Source organism: Cervus elaphus, chromosome 5 (genome assembly GCF_910594005.1).
Source record: "Cervus elaphus chromosome 5, mCerEla1.1, whole genome shotgun sequence".
Lineage (NCBI taxonomy): Eukaryota > Metazoa > Chordata > Mammalia > Artiodactyla > Cervidae > Cervus > Cervus elaphus.
Window position 1 is genome coordinate 97,387,272 of NC_057819.1, and position 17,508 is coordinate 97,404,779.

The 17,508-nt window shown below is 41.6% G+C and overlaps 1 protein-coding gene across 2 annotated transcripts in view; it reads right to left on the reverse strand.

The window, feature by feature from the left end:
- Window positions 1-17,508, reverse strand: part of ANKFY1 (ankyrin repeat and FYVE domain containing 1) — a 67,899-nt gene that overhangs the window by 18,421 nt on the left and 31,970 nt on the right. For both annotated transcript variants that reach the window (XM_043903439.1, XM_043903440.1), the window contains 7 exons: window positions 14,976-15,099; window positions 13,716-13,865; window positions 12,053-12,218; window positions 6,128-6,332; window positions 4,652-4,720; window positions 4,246-4,445; window positions 1,947-2,044 (listed from right to left, as the gene is read on the reverse strand). In XM_043903439.1, coding sequence (XP_043759374.1) covers window positions 1,947-2,044; window positions 4,246-4,445; window positions 4,652-4,720; window positions 6,128-6,332; window positions 12,053-12,218; window positions 13,716-13,865; window positions 14,976-15,099 — 1,012 coding nt within the window. The remainder of the gene's footprint in view (window positions 1-1,946; window positions 2,045-4,245; window positions 4,446-4,651; window positions 4,721-6,127; window positions 6,333-12,052; window positions 12,219-13,715; window positions 13,866-14,975; window positions 15,100-17,508) is intronic.

Genomic DNA, 17,508 nt, shown 5'->3' on the forward strand with positions numbered 1-17,508 from the left:
TCCCTCCACCAGCCCCGGGGGGCCATTCTCTCCTCTCCGCATAGAGCCTCCTCCCCAGGGCGGCCTTCTGCTCCAGCCCTTCTCCACCACACAGCCTCCCTGGATTCTCTTAGCTACCCCCATGGCTTCTACCAGGATCTACAAGCAGGAGATTCTTAAACCCAGCTCCCCAGTCCTGTGTGTACACCCAATTTTCCCACTGCTTACAGAATACTCCCACCTGAATGTTTAAAAAGGAGTTCAACAATCACAAAATGGAATTTGCCCTCCCCACAATTCCTCCCTTGGTCAGTTCCCTCCTCTTCTCAGGTCCAACAACTCTCCAACCCTTGCCTCTGAGAGCCACAGAGGTCCCATGGACCATCATGCTGCAGTTCCCCCTGAAACCCATCCTGTTGGGTCCAAATCCAGTATGAGAGGTTGGGACAAGCCATTGCTTGTCCAGGTGATTCCCTCCTGGCTCCAGCCTGGACCTCCACTCTGCCAGCTAGAGGTGCAAAGGGAGACATTGTGGGCCTACAGGAGGATGTTTTTAAAGTTTGAGAAGCAGCACAGCATGTCTTGTAGCTATTAGAAATGAACAGTGGGCAAAAGGGATGATACAGCAGAGAGACAGACAAAGGCAGAGACACATGATGGCAGAAACAAAACCAAGAAACCAGTCACTGGTGCCTATAGGCCATGCTATCATTCTAGCTGGAGAGCAGGCCAGCCGTGGGTTTAGGAGCAGACAGATCAGTAGGTTTAATGGTGAGAAAAAAACAGCACTGCCCTCTCCCCTGTGCTTCCATGACATGCTGGACTGTCTTCTACACCAAGCTTACTGTTTACTGCCCTGCCCAGCACTGTTGAGAGAAGTGCAACTGCATGTCCTAGGGCCTGCATCATAACACTGACTCCGTTACTGATGAAGTACCTAACTTACGGTTAAGCCACTTAACCTTCCAGAGTCTCAAGGCACTTGACTCTGAAATGAGGGATTTACAGATGGCGTTAATGTCTCTTCAATACATGACGCTTCTAGATCCACTGTGAAAACTGAAAGGGATAATAACCTTAAGGCTCCTGGCACAAAGTAGTTATAAAATGAACACGATCTTAAAGATGAGCACATCCTCCCAGTCTGAAAATTATTAAGTAAAAATAACTATCAGGTAGTTTTCTGAAGTCCCAGATGCTACACTAATAAGCACTTAAATTTATTTCTTTTTATCTTATATTAAAGAAATAAATTTATTTCTTTTTATCATATATTAAAGTATGATCTTTAATCATACTTTCTGAAATCAATACTAAGCTCACTTTATAGATGAGAACTGAAGCTCACAAAGGTTAAGCAATTTGCCTGAGACCACATACAGCAGAATAGGAAGTGGGAAATCTGGTAAAGCCAGAAATGTCCGACTCATTTCACCACCCTTGAACACTGCGACATCTGCCTTAGTGTGAGACGCAGACTAAATAAACATGCACACAGGAAAACCTTCAGTTCAGTCGCTTAGTCGTGTCTGACTCTTTGTGACCCCATGGACTGCAGCACGCCAGGTTTCCCTGTACATCACCAACTCGCATCCATCCATTTTGCATTTGCTAAGGAAAACCTGAAAACCTTAGCAAATGCAACATGTTATAAAAAATTAAGACGCTAACATGGTAGGTTTGTGTCCATGTCTGCTGATCTATAGTAGCCGTGAAGTCCACAGTGTATTGTTTAGGACCTGATGTCACAAATGTTTAAGAAGTGGTTGCTGAATGAATCAACCAACCAATATTTGAGGATAAAGGCATTTGATACACACTAGTTTTTTAACAATGTCCACGTATTCTTTTTTTTTTTGTTTTTACAAACATTGAAGAGACTCTAATCTGTTTTTTCCTACCTATCGGCCACTGCCATTTCCTCCACAGACCAAAACCGCTTTGCCTGGCTGCCCTGTCACACTTACCCACTTGTTCCTGTGGTTGACATGGGCACCACTGGTTGCCAGGAAAAGAGCTGCTGCCTCATTTCCTGCTTCGGCTGCCCGCTGTAGTAAGCAATTTCCTAGGAGAAAATGGGCATATTCATTCTGCAATTTGCATAAAAATTAGGTCAAGTTCACATTGCAACACACCCTACCTTCCCCACCACCTTTCACAGCTGACACGCTCACACTGGAAGTAGGTACCACTTAAGTCCACACAGGTCCCCTCTGTGTGTGGACACACAGACTAAGATGAGCCTGAGTGGGGAGCAAACACTTGGTCTGGAAGTCAGAAGACAGGCACCCCTCCCTGGATTTGCCACTAGCCACCGCCCAGGACCAGAGGGGAGTTACATCTCCTTACTAGGGTTGGTAAGAACATTTCTCAGCAGCAGTGCTACTGACATCTTGGGCCAGTGAATTCTTTGCTGTGAGGAACTGTCCTGTACATGCTGTGATGTTTAGAAGTATCCCTGGCTTCTGCCCACGAGGTACCAGTAGCCCCCTCAACCTTACTGTGACAATCAAATCTGCCAACAGGTGTTGCCAAATGTTGCTTAGGCAGTGAGGGCTGGGAAGTCATCTCTGAGAACCTCTGGGGTAGATAACCATTCTGAAGACACTGTGAGCTGAAGTTCTATCAGAAAATGCTCCTTAAACACTTGTCTTACTCCTATAGCTTTAAATATGTTTATTCTTGGCCTAGGAATGTTTTAGTTAGCACTGCTTTCTAAATAGAAATCTTAGAAAAAAAATCAATTTTTTTTTCTTCCTTTCCTCTTGAAGTGGTTTTAGTCTCAGAACACTGCTGTCTCTTTCTATTAAAATTTATGCCCTTTTTGGATAAACACGAAGTCTCATGTTCCACAGCTATGTTATTTGAAAAGTCAAATTAAATACCAGTACTAAAAACAAGGCAAAGCAATGAGACAAAATACTGCTATGTTATTACACGTATGTGAAAACTGCAACAAGGAAAAAATAATATTCCTGAACTTCTATTAAAACTCAAAGTATATAATGTAAAGTTGACGGAACCGACAAGAAAAATTAACAATCTCGCCTGTGGCACAGTGTGGCCAAAAATAAATGAATTAAATAAAATTCTGTGTGACAAATAAGAAGCATGCATGAAGAATGTTACAACGGCTGTCACAAAGGAAAGCCACTGTTTTAACTGCAAACTGAACTAACAGTTTTTTTTCATGAAGCACCATTTTTACTTGAAAGAATGACAACTAATAAGCTATGGTATGAGTATCGGGTAGACATATTCTTAAAAAGTGAGCCTCTTTAAGAAAAATAACTGGCAATATCCCTACCAAATGATAAAATATGATCTTACAAGTGAAAACTGAAACTTTGGAAAACTTCTGTCTGCCACTGTAAGTTTAACAGCTCCTCAATACTGAAAGACTTTTCTAATGAGGTTACTAGTGATATTAACAAATGTGATTCTAAATAAATGATCATTTTGAAGATCTCCATAAACCAGTAAAACAAGATTTTCCAAACCACTAAGGCATGATGTTACAAAATCATGTACAGAGAAAAGATCCATTCAAAGCACATACAGACCATGGATTTTAATATAAGAGTACAAAAAGTTCATTGATATAGCTTCAGATTCCATACTGCAACTAACTTTAAAAAAAATTATCCTTTGATAAATTGTTTGCTATAGTATCAAACAAATACACCCACAATTATCTGAAAAGGCTCTTAAAATATGCCTTGCTTTTCCCACTACTAAGTGTGTGAGGGCGTATTTTTTTTAACCAAACAATGTATCTCAGAAGACTGAATATAGTTGTAAATATTAGAAACCAGGTCACTCTTCCAAATAAATTTTGCTTTGAAAGTTATTTTTCATAAAAAATGTTATATGTTAACATAAAATGGTTTGTTATTATTATTAATACATCTTTTAAAAATTTCTCAGTTTAAATTTCTAATATGGTAAATACCAAAGATATCCACTTAAACAAAAGCCCTTTGGGACATAATTTTTAAGAGGGTAAAAAGAGTTCTGAGTCCATAAAGACTGACTCTCACTGCATTTAACAAACAGAAGTGTTTCAGCTTAACAGACTTAACTTAGAGTCTGGCTAAATTTTTTGAAGCCCAAGATCAGACTTTTTACTACAGTTAAAAATTAAATACAAACTAATTCTCATAACAGCATTCCTCTCAGTTTCTAAAGTTTTGGTAAAAACACTGACAAGTATTTCATGGAGTCTCAGACTTGAGCATCAGCTCTTAGGGGTCTGCTGTGCTTTACCTGTTACTGTATCAGGTGCATTGGTGTTGCTGCCGCGCTGAATGAGCCTGGCTGCAAAGCTGTTTTCATCAAATGAAGTTCCGTTCACCACAGGGAGGTCTTCGAAGGGGTTTACGGACTGGTCGGAAGACACAGTGATGTACTGCACGGCCAGCCACAGAGCTGTGCTGCCCTCGTGGTCTTTCAGCTCTAAATCTAACCTGAAATGAGGAAGCAATGTGAACACCAAGTACAACTGTCTTCAGACACTTTGTACTGTCAACAGTCTCATTCTGAAGGACATTTTTTAATCTTACTTTTACTTCTTAAAATTGATAATGCTAAAAGACATTTTAAGAGCATTATCTTTCACTCATGATCCCACCCTACCAACAGCTCTTTCATTGCTCCACGGCTGCCTACGTACTGTTTACACTGCAGCAGCTGATTGAACACGTATTCATTCCTGGCCATGATGGACAAGTGTAAGGGAGTCCTGTGGGATGAAGAAGAAGAGGTGTCAATTCTGGACATGCCCAGTTCAGGACTATTCACAGCAGGAGGTGATTAGAATCCACAGGAAATTCCACATTTCTGCCACAGTCTTTTTCTACCCTGGCAAACAATTTTCCAAAGCCATGACCAAGAATCAAAGGATGAAAATGGATTTGATTATATGTTACAATTTATTCAGTAGCCAAAAATACAAGAATCAATGAAAGGAAAAGATATAAAAAATACTGACTCAATGAATGTGTATATACTCATGTTTTTAAAACAGCAGTTTCTGCCATAGGTACGCCTACTTTCACCTACCTATCCTCCACTATTTTGAGTTTTTTTTTCTTACCATACTTCTCTGTTAGACTCAAACACATTCTGAGTGGCAACAGGCAGGAACTGACTAAAATGGCATTTTTCACTTGTCACTGCTTTTATTTAGCCCTCATGTGCCCTGAGGAAGACGCCACCACAGAGCACAGAGACTCCCAGGCTGGCATCTATCTCAGAGCTACAGAACACCACAGTTTATTGCAGCTGGGAGGAAAAAAATTAAGGACAATCACCAGAAGGAGCAAAAAAAAAAAAAAAGGATGCAATTATCTTGAGAAATTAGATAATTATGACATTATACTGAGTCCATAGAGAGCCATCTTATATAAGTACCTTAGCCATCACACAAATCCATTTTCCTATTCCAGCGACCTCACAGTTACTTTTTGAGAGGGTATTTTGAAGGTATAAAATACTGAGCTGCTAGGATAAAAATTGGGTCCTCTATTGTTGGTGATTCAGGTGGCTTAACTCCCCTTCAATGCCTCCCACACTACTGTTCCAAAGACAAGCAACCCTTTCTCATATTCTAATGTATAAGGAATCCTCAGTCGAATATTTCTGGGAAGGGACAAAAGGAACATGACACAACTGTCAGTGCAGAAAGGGAAGTGCTGTGGAAGACAGCAAATTAAGCACGTTGAGATGTCTGAAGTGGCATTTACAAGAAGGTGGAACTGGGACTAACACAACAATTAAACCTCACAGAAATAAAACTGATTACTTTGCGACAGTGTACTCTTCTTCAAAGTAATCGATTAGCTCTATAAAAGATGAGGGAAGAAAGTTCCCTGGAGGAGATGGACTGGATGACCACTCTGGAGATGCCAGACACTGCTTAAAAACCCAAGGACCACAGCTACCCAAGAGGGAAACAGCTTCCCCATGTGCCTCTGGCCTTAGTTGTCTCTCATTTGCAAAACAAATCAGTGTTTGTGACTTCAATAGAATTCAGAGTGAATAATGCTGGACTAAAAAATCACGAAGTCTCCGCCTGCCAGTAATGTGCCACCAGATAATAACACTCTGGGAACCATGCTCAGGGCAGCCAACCTGCGCCCCAGCTTACCTGCCCTTGCTGTCCTGCATGTTGGGGTTCGCGCCAGCCTGCAGCAGGGCCTCTGTGAGCTGTGCCATCTCGGACATCACAGCTGCCGAGTGTTTCTTTGAATTGTATGATGCGACGAGGTGCAATGGTGTCTCCTGGGCACCCAATGTGGCAGCATTGACCAAGGCCCCATTCTTAATGAGGAAAGTGGCAGCAAAGAGATCTCCTTGAAAGGAAACAATAGAAGAAATGGTCACAAATGACAACGGCCAGGGCAAGCTATTCTGACCAGTGCTTCCTCAAAGGTAACGGTCAGAAAGTGTAGACAGAGAAGATCTCATCATTGAGATCATAGACTTAAAACATACTCGAATTCAGCCACCTCTGTCCCAACCCCTCGCTTCAGTATCACATTACAATCTTAAGTATACCAGGCTTCTGTCCTTCAAATTCTTCTTCTGGTCATCAGCTCTCATAAAGTGTTCCAAAGATTCCTCCCCAATACAATTTACCTCCCTCTCTCATTCCTGATCACAGTGTGTCCCTAAGCAGTACCTGCATGCCTCTAACCTGTTATACTTGCAATAGCTCTTACAAAGGCATTTATGAGAAGTTTTCTTTTATATCTTGCAATATCATTTCATCTTCTTCGACCACACTTCTGTGCTCTAAACTTTGAGAAGGGGGTTAGGATTTCAGGAGTGGCCAAGCTCTCAAGTCTGTTATCTGGATTCCTGTGCTCATTTGCATCTGAATAATATGAGTTTTATCTAGTCTTCTTAAACATGGAATTTCAAAATCAATTGGAATTTCTCACCCACTCTATTCCTTCTTCCAAGGGACTACCTTGCTGCTGGAGTTGTGTAAGCTCTGGCAGTGAGGATGGCTAGGCTACCACAGGCCCCATGGATTCTGGTAGGACCAGGTCTGATATCCTTTCTTTTTTTATAGTTTTTAAAAAAATTTTTTTGGCTGTGCTGGGTCTTCATTACTCTCGGGCTTTGCTCCAGTTGTGGTGAGCAACGCTTGGGTTTCTCATTGCACTGGCTTCTCTTGTTGCAAAGCATGGGCTCTAGGGCATGCAGGCTTCAGCAGTTTCAGCACATGGGCTGAGCAGCTACGGCTCCCAGGCTCTAGAGCTCAGGTTCAGTAGTTGTGATGTGTGGGTTTAGCTGCTCTGCAGCACACAGGATCTTTCCGGATTGGGATCAAACCTGTGTCTCCTACAATAGCAGGTGGATTCTTTACCACGGAGCCACCAGGGCTCCATCCACTGTCTCATACGTAACAGACATCAGGTAAATGTTTGGAAGGAAAATGGATTAACAGGTTGAGGCTATAAGGTTCCACGTTAACCGAATGGCTCCAATTCCAATCAGTTATGATCTTGGGTAACTGAAGAATTCTCTAACCAGCCAATCCTGAAATATTTTCATTCTTCTGTCCCTGATTCTTTTCTTGGGGAGGGCAGGGGAAAATACAATCTTTAGCAGAATTGTGTGCAAAGGACCAAAGCTTAGATTTCTTTACAAAAAAATGTCAGTGGAGTTCTGAAAGCAACAGGTAACATGTATATCTGGGGACTAGGCTGGGTCACCCTTTGCTGTCCATATGCACATGGACATATTGGGGTTTTCATTTGTAATATGGACAAAGCCCACAGAGATTGAGTCTAGGAGAGAATATATAAAAACTATACATCAGCAACAGAATAAAATATCTTAGAGAAAGCCACCTACATTCTGGAAGTGGAAAGAAATTTAGAATTATGAGGACAGAGAGCCTTAAAATGACAAGCCTGATATATAAATGTACTGGAGGAGAGGTAAAATATGGTTTCATTACCTTTAAGCTTGGCATATATTCCAAACTAAATAGTTAACAGACAGCAAAGCTAAAGTAAGATGTGTCAGTGAGACACTTTTAATACACTATACACACAGAAGAATAACTGGGGCAAGACTGCATATAGAAACAAGGGTACAGCATCAATGGCTGGATTCAGGTGGATGGCATAATAAATTTTTTAATATATCTTAAGCCCTTTTAAAAAGAATCATCATTTTTAGATTAGATTTATTCTATTAATAAGAGCCAAAGTTTTTTTTTTAAGTTTATACATATATCAAAGTGAAGTCATTCAGTTGTGTCCAGCCCTTTGCGACCCCATGAACTATAGCCTACCAGGCTTCTCCATCCATGGGATTTTCTAGGCAAGAGTACCGGAGTGGGTTGCCATTTCCTGCTCCAGGGGATCTTCCTGACCCAGGGATCGAACCTGGGTCTCCCGCATTGCTGGCAGACACTCTACCCTCTGAGCCACCAGAGAAGCCCTTATACATATATACATACATACAATATATGCACCCCACACAAAGAATTATTTAGGAATTATTGGAAACTGAAAATTGACACTGTTTTGCACTAACAGAAAGTCAGCCCAATGGATATAAAATCAAGAGGAAATAGACAACTGACATCAAAAAAGCAGAACACAGGGAGGGAACAGAAAATGTCCAAGGCACCATTTATAAAGTTTTTTGACAGTAAGAAAACCTCTAATAGATTTTAGAACAGTTTCCTTCAGAAAATCGTTAAGAAAAAAATTGCTTGGTGCTTAACAGTTCTGGTTACTTCATCACTTCACTCCTCAACACTGCCAAGAAAACTAGGCATTACTATAATAACTTGTTCATATAAAAATATTCCTAACAATGCAGTTAATGTTTTAAAAAAATCCACACACAATTTTTATTTCAATGAAGCTCTCTAACTGAAGTTTCATTCAGGAACCAGGCAGTAACTTTCATTAAATTAAATAATTAAATTTCATTAAATTAAATAAATCCAGTGGCTTAAAGCAATACAAATTTATTATCTTGCAGTTTTATAGGTTGAAAGTCTGGTATAGACATACCCCATCTAAAAGTTTCTCTGCTGTCAAAAACTTTATAAATAGTACTTTGGATATTTTCTGTTCCCTCCCTTTGTTCTGCTTTTTTGATGTCAGTTGTCTATTTCCCTTGGGTTTTATATCCATGGGCTGACTTTCTGTTAGTGTAAAACACTGTCAATTTTCAGTTTCCAAAACTTCCTAAGTAACACTTTTTAGGTGGGGTGCATATATTGCATGTATGCATATATGTACAAGCTTTAAAAAAAAAAAAAATTGGCTCTCATAAAGTAAATCTAATCTAAAAACTGTGATTCTTTTTAAAAGGGCTTAAGATATAAAAAAATTTTTATTATGCCACCCATCTGAATCCAACCAGTGATGCTGTACCCTTGTTTCTGTGTAATTAAAACTAAAAGTTGCATCTCATGCTGCTCCAATTTGTAGGATCATCTACAAACCGATACGAGCAATTAGACAGGAGCACGCTGCTTAAGAGGCCCACTGTTGGATGCCAATGATCAAGGAAAATAAGCACAAGAAGAATGCTTTTAAAGAGCAAGGATGTGAGACTTCCCCAGCGATTCAGTGGTTAAGACTTGGGCTTTCACTGCTGCGGACCTGGATTTGAATCCTGATCTGGGAACTAAGATCCCACAACCTGTGTGGTATGGTCAAAAAAAAGAGAGAAAAGGGCAAGTATTCATCTTCTTGCCCAGATCCAGCTAATCAGAGGAGATAGGGTCTCTCTGGTCACATGAACATCCCCTGTAGGCTCACCCACAGACTCATTTTTTCTTCTTTTTTATAACAATCTCCCTCTTTTACAGAAACATTCTTGACAGAAACTGACTGGTACACTTGGTTATTAGGATGATCATTGACTCTTCTGGTGAGAGATTCTAATGTGTGCCCACAACCAGACCAAAATCTCATGTGTTAAAGAGCTTCACTTATATGATAATCAACTTAAAGTAAGGTTAACAGTCAAATTTTAAGTATATTACTCAATTCAACCATATGGGCAGGTCAACAGTCTGACAGATCAAGCTGAAGAAGGAAAAGTGAAAAAAGATCCCTACAGAAAATGAAGTTGGTTATGGCATTTCACTCAGGGCAAGGGAAGAGCCTACCCCATGGCAGTCACTGGGTTGAGTGTGTTATTATCTCGCGGTCTCCCAACAACCAGTAAAGCAAAATAATTCTCACTTTACAGGTGAGGAAAAGGAGACTCAGGAATGGTTATGTGATTTGTCCAAGACCACAGAATAAGTGGACAAGCCAGGATTCAGACTGTGGTACATCAGGCTCCAACACCAGTGCTCTGTCCTTCACACCATGCCACGCTCTGCCAACTGAGCAACAGTCAAGCTTATTATGCCCACACTGCAATCCCCATGCTTGCAAGCAACTAATAAATTCAGAGAGGAAGACTGAATCATCTGAAAATAAGCATCAAAAAGGCATCACCAATTCTTGGCAATTCTCGTAACCAAGCAATCATCAAAATATTTAATAACTCATCAAAGATGTTTTTTCATCACACATAAGAATTTAAGTCCCTAAGAGGAAATTCTGATACATGATTCTGAGATTGTTTTTTTAGTAACAAGTGTATCTGTTTCCAAAATAAACATCTCAGACACTGAACAGTATGGGAAAGAATAGTTCCCAATGCAGTGGAAACTTTTCCCACTGAACACACACTCAGTGCTAAGCACCCAGTGGCTTTGTGCAGTGCGGAGGGATGCTTGGGAAAAAGGCATCTGCTCTTTTTTTTTTTAGGCATCTGCTCTTGACACTCACATACTCTAAGGATTTCCTTCTCAATGATGAACAAAATTTTCCTCTTCATCAGCCAGCACGCTTAACACTCTAACACATGACTTAGAGGGAGATTTATATTAAAACTTTTGCCCAAAAAGGGCAAAGCCACAGCTGCAACAGGACCATATTTGAAGTAATTACACCCCACCAGCTAGGAGCAACTTGTGAACGGCAAAAGCGCGGCAGAGATAATAATAGAATAATAATGCACAACTGGAAGGTTAAATACACATTATTAAGATGTGGAGAAACCAGTGTGTCCTGTTTTTGATGTCCACATGTAAACAAAATGTGGCCATGGCCAAGTACTTCAATCAAGTCATCCATCCCTCTACAAAATGAAGGCTCTGAGTCATCTGAAAGCTTTCAGGCCATATTGGAACTCTACCCCTATATGGCTTCTCACTCTGTCAAAAAAAAAGGGACTACTGCAGGGGCGTCCCTGGCAGTCCAGTGGTTAAGACTCTGTGCTGCCAATTCAAGGGGTGTGAGTTCGATCCCTGGTTGGGGAACTAAGATTCCACATGCTATGTAGCAGGGCCAACGAAAAAAGACTACTGCAAAGTAGAGTCAGGCCGGATCCATTTGGGACTTAAGAATTAAGGCCATGGGAAAAACAAAAGACTAGTACTTTTCCCCCTTTAATTCAATAAGATGAAAATGCTTTGATTATAATTCTGCCACTTACATAACTTCCCACTGTTAATGACAATGTACTCAAATACAGCTACAATTTCAAATAACTCTCCTAGAACAAAATGAAATGTTATCACTTTGCCATGCTAGGTGAGAAATCCAGTTTGTAAAAGTGAATCCCAGAATAGGTTTTAATATTTGTGTTCCTGGAACCTTCCTTCTCTTGCAGTAACCGATACCAGTAAAATCTTCCTGGCACAACTTCTGAAGAAAGTAATGTACTGGATGAGCAAGTAACACATTGACTGCTTACAAGTAAAAGGTGCTTTTTTTCTCTAAGTACCATCTCTCTAACCTTCTTCTGGGGGTCCTGATGATACTCTAAAGAGCCTAACCAACAAGGCATGGGGCAACAGCTCTTCAGTCTCTCCTGTGACCCACTGATCACAAATTCTAAGTCTGCTACCTGCCAAATACAGACTCAAGAAGCCTTTGAGAGTCTATGGAACAGCGTCAGAGCGTCTTTGAAAGTTACTTGGATAAAAGTAAAACTGCCCACAGAGAAAAATGTAAAATACATTTCTTCCTACCTCTTTGGATTCCTTTATGTAACAAGCTCCAGCCGTTCTTGTCCACCATGTCCACGTCAGCTTTGTGATTAACCAGCGTGGTGGCGATACTCTCCAGCCGTCGGGAAAGGGCTAGATCTAATGCAAGGTCTCCGTTATGATCCAACTCATTCAGTTTCCCAGGGAGCTGCAGAGAGAAATTGCTACATCAGCACACAGTCAGTAGAGAAGACAACTGACTCTTGGACCCTGACTTTTCAATATCATTTCATACAATATGAGATTTTAGTCCTATAACTTACTATAGTTTACTCTCCAAATTCAACTGAATTCACAAACTTCTCTCAGGCCTCCTCAGGGCGCATGCCTTTCCAGGAGCCCAGGACTACCAGGGATCAGAGAGCAGGTGCAAATGCCATGGAAGATGACACAAGAGGGACATGCAGACAATGCTGCGGGAACACAAGTGCCAGGATGGAGGGTCAGACAGCCTGATGGGACCCAGCTCACATCTTCATGAAAGACTGTGGCTTAACTACCTAATTCCTCCTGGCAGTTTAAGGTCTCCCCCTACTCTGGACATCAGGATAAAACACACGACACAGCCACCTGTCTAGAGCAGCTCCATTTCCCCTAAGGCAATGCAGTGAGCAGAAGGACCGTTCCCAAATACATCCATGTCCTAATCCCTAGAACCCATGACTATGTCACCTCACATAATGAAAGGCCCTCTGCAGATGTGATTAAGGTTAACAACCCTGTAATGGGGAGAGGACCCTGGACCTGCAAGGAGGGCCCAATCTATCTACTCACATGAGTCCTTAATAAAGAAAGAGGGAAGCAGAAGAGCAGATCAGACAGATGTGACATAAGAAAGACTGGATCCGACATATTGGCTTTCAAGAGGGAGGAAAGGGGCCATGGGTGAAGGAATGTGCTGGCCGCTAGAAGCTGAGAATGGCCCTGACTCAGCTCACAGCCAGGAAGAAAATGTGGATGCTGGTCCTATAGTCACCAGAAACTGAATTCTGCCAACAACCCAAGCAAGCAGGCTTCCCTATAGCCACCAGAAAGGAACACAGCCTGCCAACAACCAGACTTCCAACCTATAAAACCACAAGATAATAAATTTGCATTGTTTTAAGCCACTGGGTTTGTGGTAAATTTTCAAAAAATATTTATTTATTCATTTGGCTGCTCTGTGTCTTAGTTGTGGTACACAGGATCTTCAGTCGTGACATGCAGACAGTTAGTTTGGCATGTGGGATCTACTTCCCTGAGCAGAGATCGAACCCAAGCCCCCTGCATTGGGAGCAGAGAGTCTTAAATCACTTGGCCACCAGGGAAATTGTGGTAATTTCTTTTGTGTGTGTGTGTGTGTTTATTTATTTATTTTTGTGGTAATTTCTAACAGTGGCAAAAGAAAAACTAAAACAGGCATTAATTAGTACCTGAAAGTTAAATACTGCTGAAACGACTACCTTAAAATGTGGAAGTGTCCTTGGAAGTGGGTGATGGGCAGAGGCTGGAAGAATATTAAGAAGTATGAGGGGAAAAGTTCAGGTGGCTTTGAACAAACCAGTAGTAGAAACATGTACATTAAAGACCAGGAATGGCTCAGAGGAAGTGAGGAGCATTACAGAGAAGAACAAGTGAAGTGCAGTTTGGGGAAAAGGCAGAGTACCTGTGAGTCCATTTCAATCAGATAAAGAAAGACCACGTCTTCTCTCTCTACTTTGATAGCTTTATGTAATGGGTACTCGGTTTTGGACTTGATCATTTTGTATAACAACTGAGCACTCATGCTGCTGAAGTCCTCCTTCCGTAAGTCATCCTGCAGATAAAAAAAGACAGTGAAAAGCAGAACAGATTCAACATATCAACAATAATGACAATGCACGTTTCTTAGGAAGCACTTGGAAAGTGTCTGGCGCTACTTTAACATTTCCCAACTCATTGAATTTTCACAAAAACCCTGAGGTAGGTACTCTTATTATCCTCATTCACAGATGATGAAAGTAAAGCAAAAAGAGGCTGATTAACTTGCCCAGGTTCACACAGAGAGTGAACAGCTGAGTGGGGATCTGGAGCCAAGAGCCCACCCCATTCCCCGTCCCCCACCCCCTCTCCTGAGCGTGGATTCTTCACCACAGCACCGCTCAGCCTCCGGGTAAGATGGTAAAGCACAAGCGACACTGACAGCCCACAGGACACAGCCAGAGGAGCCCTCTACGTGAGAACAGACTCCTCCCCGCTCAGCCCCACAAAGACGATAACAGAATTAATCAGAACTTCCACAAACAACTCATCGGTTTCTACTGTTGCAGATCTCTAAATCTCTATTTTAGCAGAAAGGTTCCTGTTTCAATTCTTCAAAATCCAGTTAAGACACTTTTTCTCATAGTGTTGCTGAATAACAAACAATCTGCAGAAACTAGGTTATAAAACAGCACTAGCCATGATTTTCTTAAAAAATGCAAAACAGACAACCAAGAACTGCAAAACCTCTTCTTTATGATGAAAGCTACCTAAGGGAGCAGATCTAATTTAACAATGCCCTCCAGACACCAAGCAGGCAGAGAAAGCCCAGAGGAGGCACTGCTGAGCACACAGGCCTGCTGGCCCCACAGAAGCACCTGCTTGTGAGGCGCGGCCACGGCTCCTGCAGATGGAGGACAAGGCAGGTGTGTGTCCCTTCGTTCCAAGCCTGCTTCTTGGCCTGGGCTATCTTCTGCCCCTCGACTCTGACGTCAGAACTAGGAGGCCTTTAGAGCCAAAAAGAATCTCACAGATCATCTAACACAACTACTTAGCCTTCAATTTTGTTATAAGAGGAAACAAGGGGCCAGAGAGGTAACTTTCTGTGGAACCAGGTCCCACACCCTGGTCTCCTGACTTCCAGCAAAGGTGCTTTTTTCCCCACACTCCTCAGCCTCACACTTACCCAGTGACTTGCAATAATTTCTGCACAGTAGTTCATCAATGTGCTGGCATTCAGCTCCTCCGCAGTCTGATAGAAGCGAATACAGTTCCTGACGTTCACCAGAGACATCACACCCTTCTCACATCTACAAGAGAGTATCAGTGATCAACAGGATTGTTAGGATCAATATATTCATAAATGAACAAACCAAAGCAACAATCTGTGTACTGGCTGGCTATGTCCAATAACACTAAAGTGTAAGGTTTAAGCAATACAGCTATGAGTAAACTGCAGCTGAGTTACTCTAAGTACCAGAATTTCATTATTGTATTGCTCATTCCGGTCAGAATCCAAATAATCTTTAAATAAACATGTTAAGCGTAACACCCCAACTGCCTTCAAAGTAACCACATGAAACTCACTGATCATACACACAGGCGATTGTAATGTCAAACATGAAATGCATCAAATTCAGTCCTTCGATATTTAATTGTATGGGACACACTTGCAGTTTCCACTAGCACAACTCTATCATGCCACAAGGTATGTGAATCGAAACTCAATAAAGCCGACTTTAGAAAGCCCACTTTAAAAATCTATCATGTATAGAAATGGCTGAGTTAAGAGACAAACTACAGAACACCAAGATAGAGAAGAATTGGCTACAACGGTGTCCCACAGCGCCTGGTAACAGCAACAATAATAACAATATTCTGAGAATCATTAACAAGAGAGCCCCAACTAGGTCAGGGAAGACAGGGCTGCACACAGGTCTCTGGTAGCACAAAGCAGGCACACATCCTAGACTACAAGATGCAGAACAGGGAAGCCCCAAGTTTCCACTACCCTAGGATTTCCAGAAACCTTGGTGAGCCTTCACAGCACCGGGCCTGGGAGGAAGGAGGCGGTGACACAGTCCTCCCACCTCCCTTGCCTGCACATCTCCCTACAAGTCAAGTTCACCTCCAAGGGCATCCAAGAGGCCTCATGTGGTCTCAGGGAATACCCCGACACCCCACTGCTGCTTCTGTCCCACAGTGCCCACAAAAACCAAGTTCTCATCACGAGGGAAGGTAGTGACAGACACAAAGTGAACCATCAGGTCAGTAAGAAAGACCAACGCTGAAGGGCCCAACTACACGGGCTCCCTGTGCCCCCCTCTCCTCCTCGGTGAAAAAAGGATAATGCTCTCTTTCAGAGGTTCAGAGGATCTATGAGTGTTTTTCAAGATAAAGGAAAACCATGTACAATTTGCACAGTCTGAGGTACATAGTAGGTATGCTCGCTTACCAGTTGAGGTCTTCCTCAAGGAAGATGCATAATTTAATAACTAATACAAAAGAGATTCAGTCCTACTGTAAATAAGAATAACTGCCTAACAGATAACTCTCAACTTTTAACAGGTGAGGTTTGAATACCAAGAGGACAGCGGGAGATGGGGAAAGAAAGGAGGAAAGTCACGAGAAAGACCTGAGAAGGAGGAGGAACAAATTTTCTAAACCTCACAAATGAGACTTCAGCCAGAAGCAAGAATAATCTTGCAGCCATTTCTTCACCTAGCAGTAAATGAACGCACTCATTTAATTCCAAGACCTGTGCTTATGGGCTCTGTTTTTAAGCAACATAGCTTGGTGTAAAGATGCACCTCCCCCAGGGCACTTTTAAATCAAATTGGCACCATATCTAAGTAAGTCACAACAATAATGAGTAAGGATGCTCTACTTCTGAGCCTCTGCTGTCTGCACACTAGTCTCCCCAAACTCTAGCATGCTGGCTGCAATGTCTGGTGAAGTCATTCTGACCCTGGCTACGAAATCAGAGCATTCCAGGAGAAATGTCCTCTTTTCGGATACGTGAAACTTTTACCGCCTTTACACTGACAAATATCCTAATGTCCTAAAACATGGTGTGACCTCAGGGAGTACCAACTCATCTGCAGAGCACTTCATAAAGCATTTTTACAGACAAATGCTGAGTGTGAAAATGCCATTCTCTTCCTTACTACCACCAAGAGACACTGCACCAAGACACCCGATGCTTCATGAGGACAGATGTTTTGCTATAACTGGCAGACACTTCATTTTCACTAAACTCTGGGATCCCCGGAGTGCCATTCACAATGTGGATAGCCTATAAATAGTCACTGGCATGACTTAAACAACTGAAGAACATGTAATCATATTTAAAAATTCAGATTTTCAGTTCACATCTTCTCTTTGAAAAGCAGCAAGGCACACTGACTTTTCTCTAAAGGGATGTTTGTTGCTGTTAATACATGTTTTTCATTTTAGAGTATAAAAAAATACAGATGCACAAAACAGTACACCTAATTTTTAAAGTCAAGAGTATGCTTAAGCGTCCCACAAACTCCTGTCCAGTTTTATGTCATCTGTGCCTCTGAATATAAGGCAGAAAAATTACTGAAGAGATAAACAAAAAAAGGTTAATGGTGGTTAAATCACAGATGATTTACTTTTGTTATTTGTATAATTCTATACTTCCTAAATACCACACACTGAACATGTAGCTAATAATCAGGAAAAAAAATTATTTA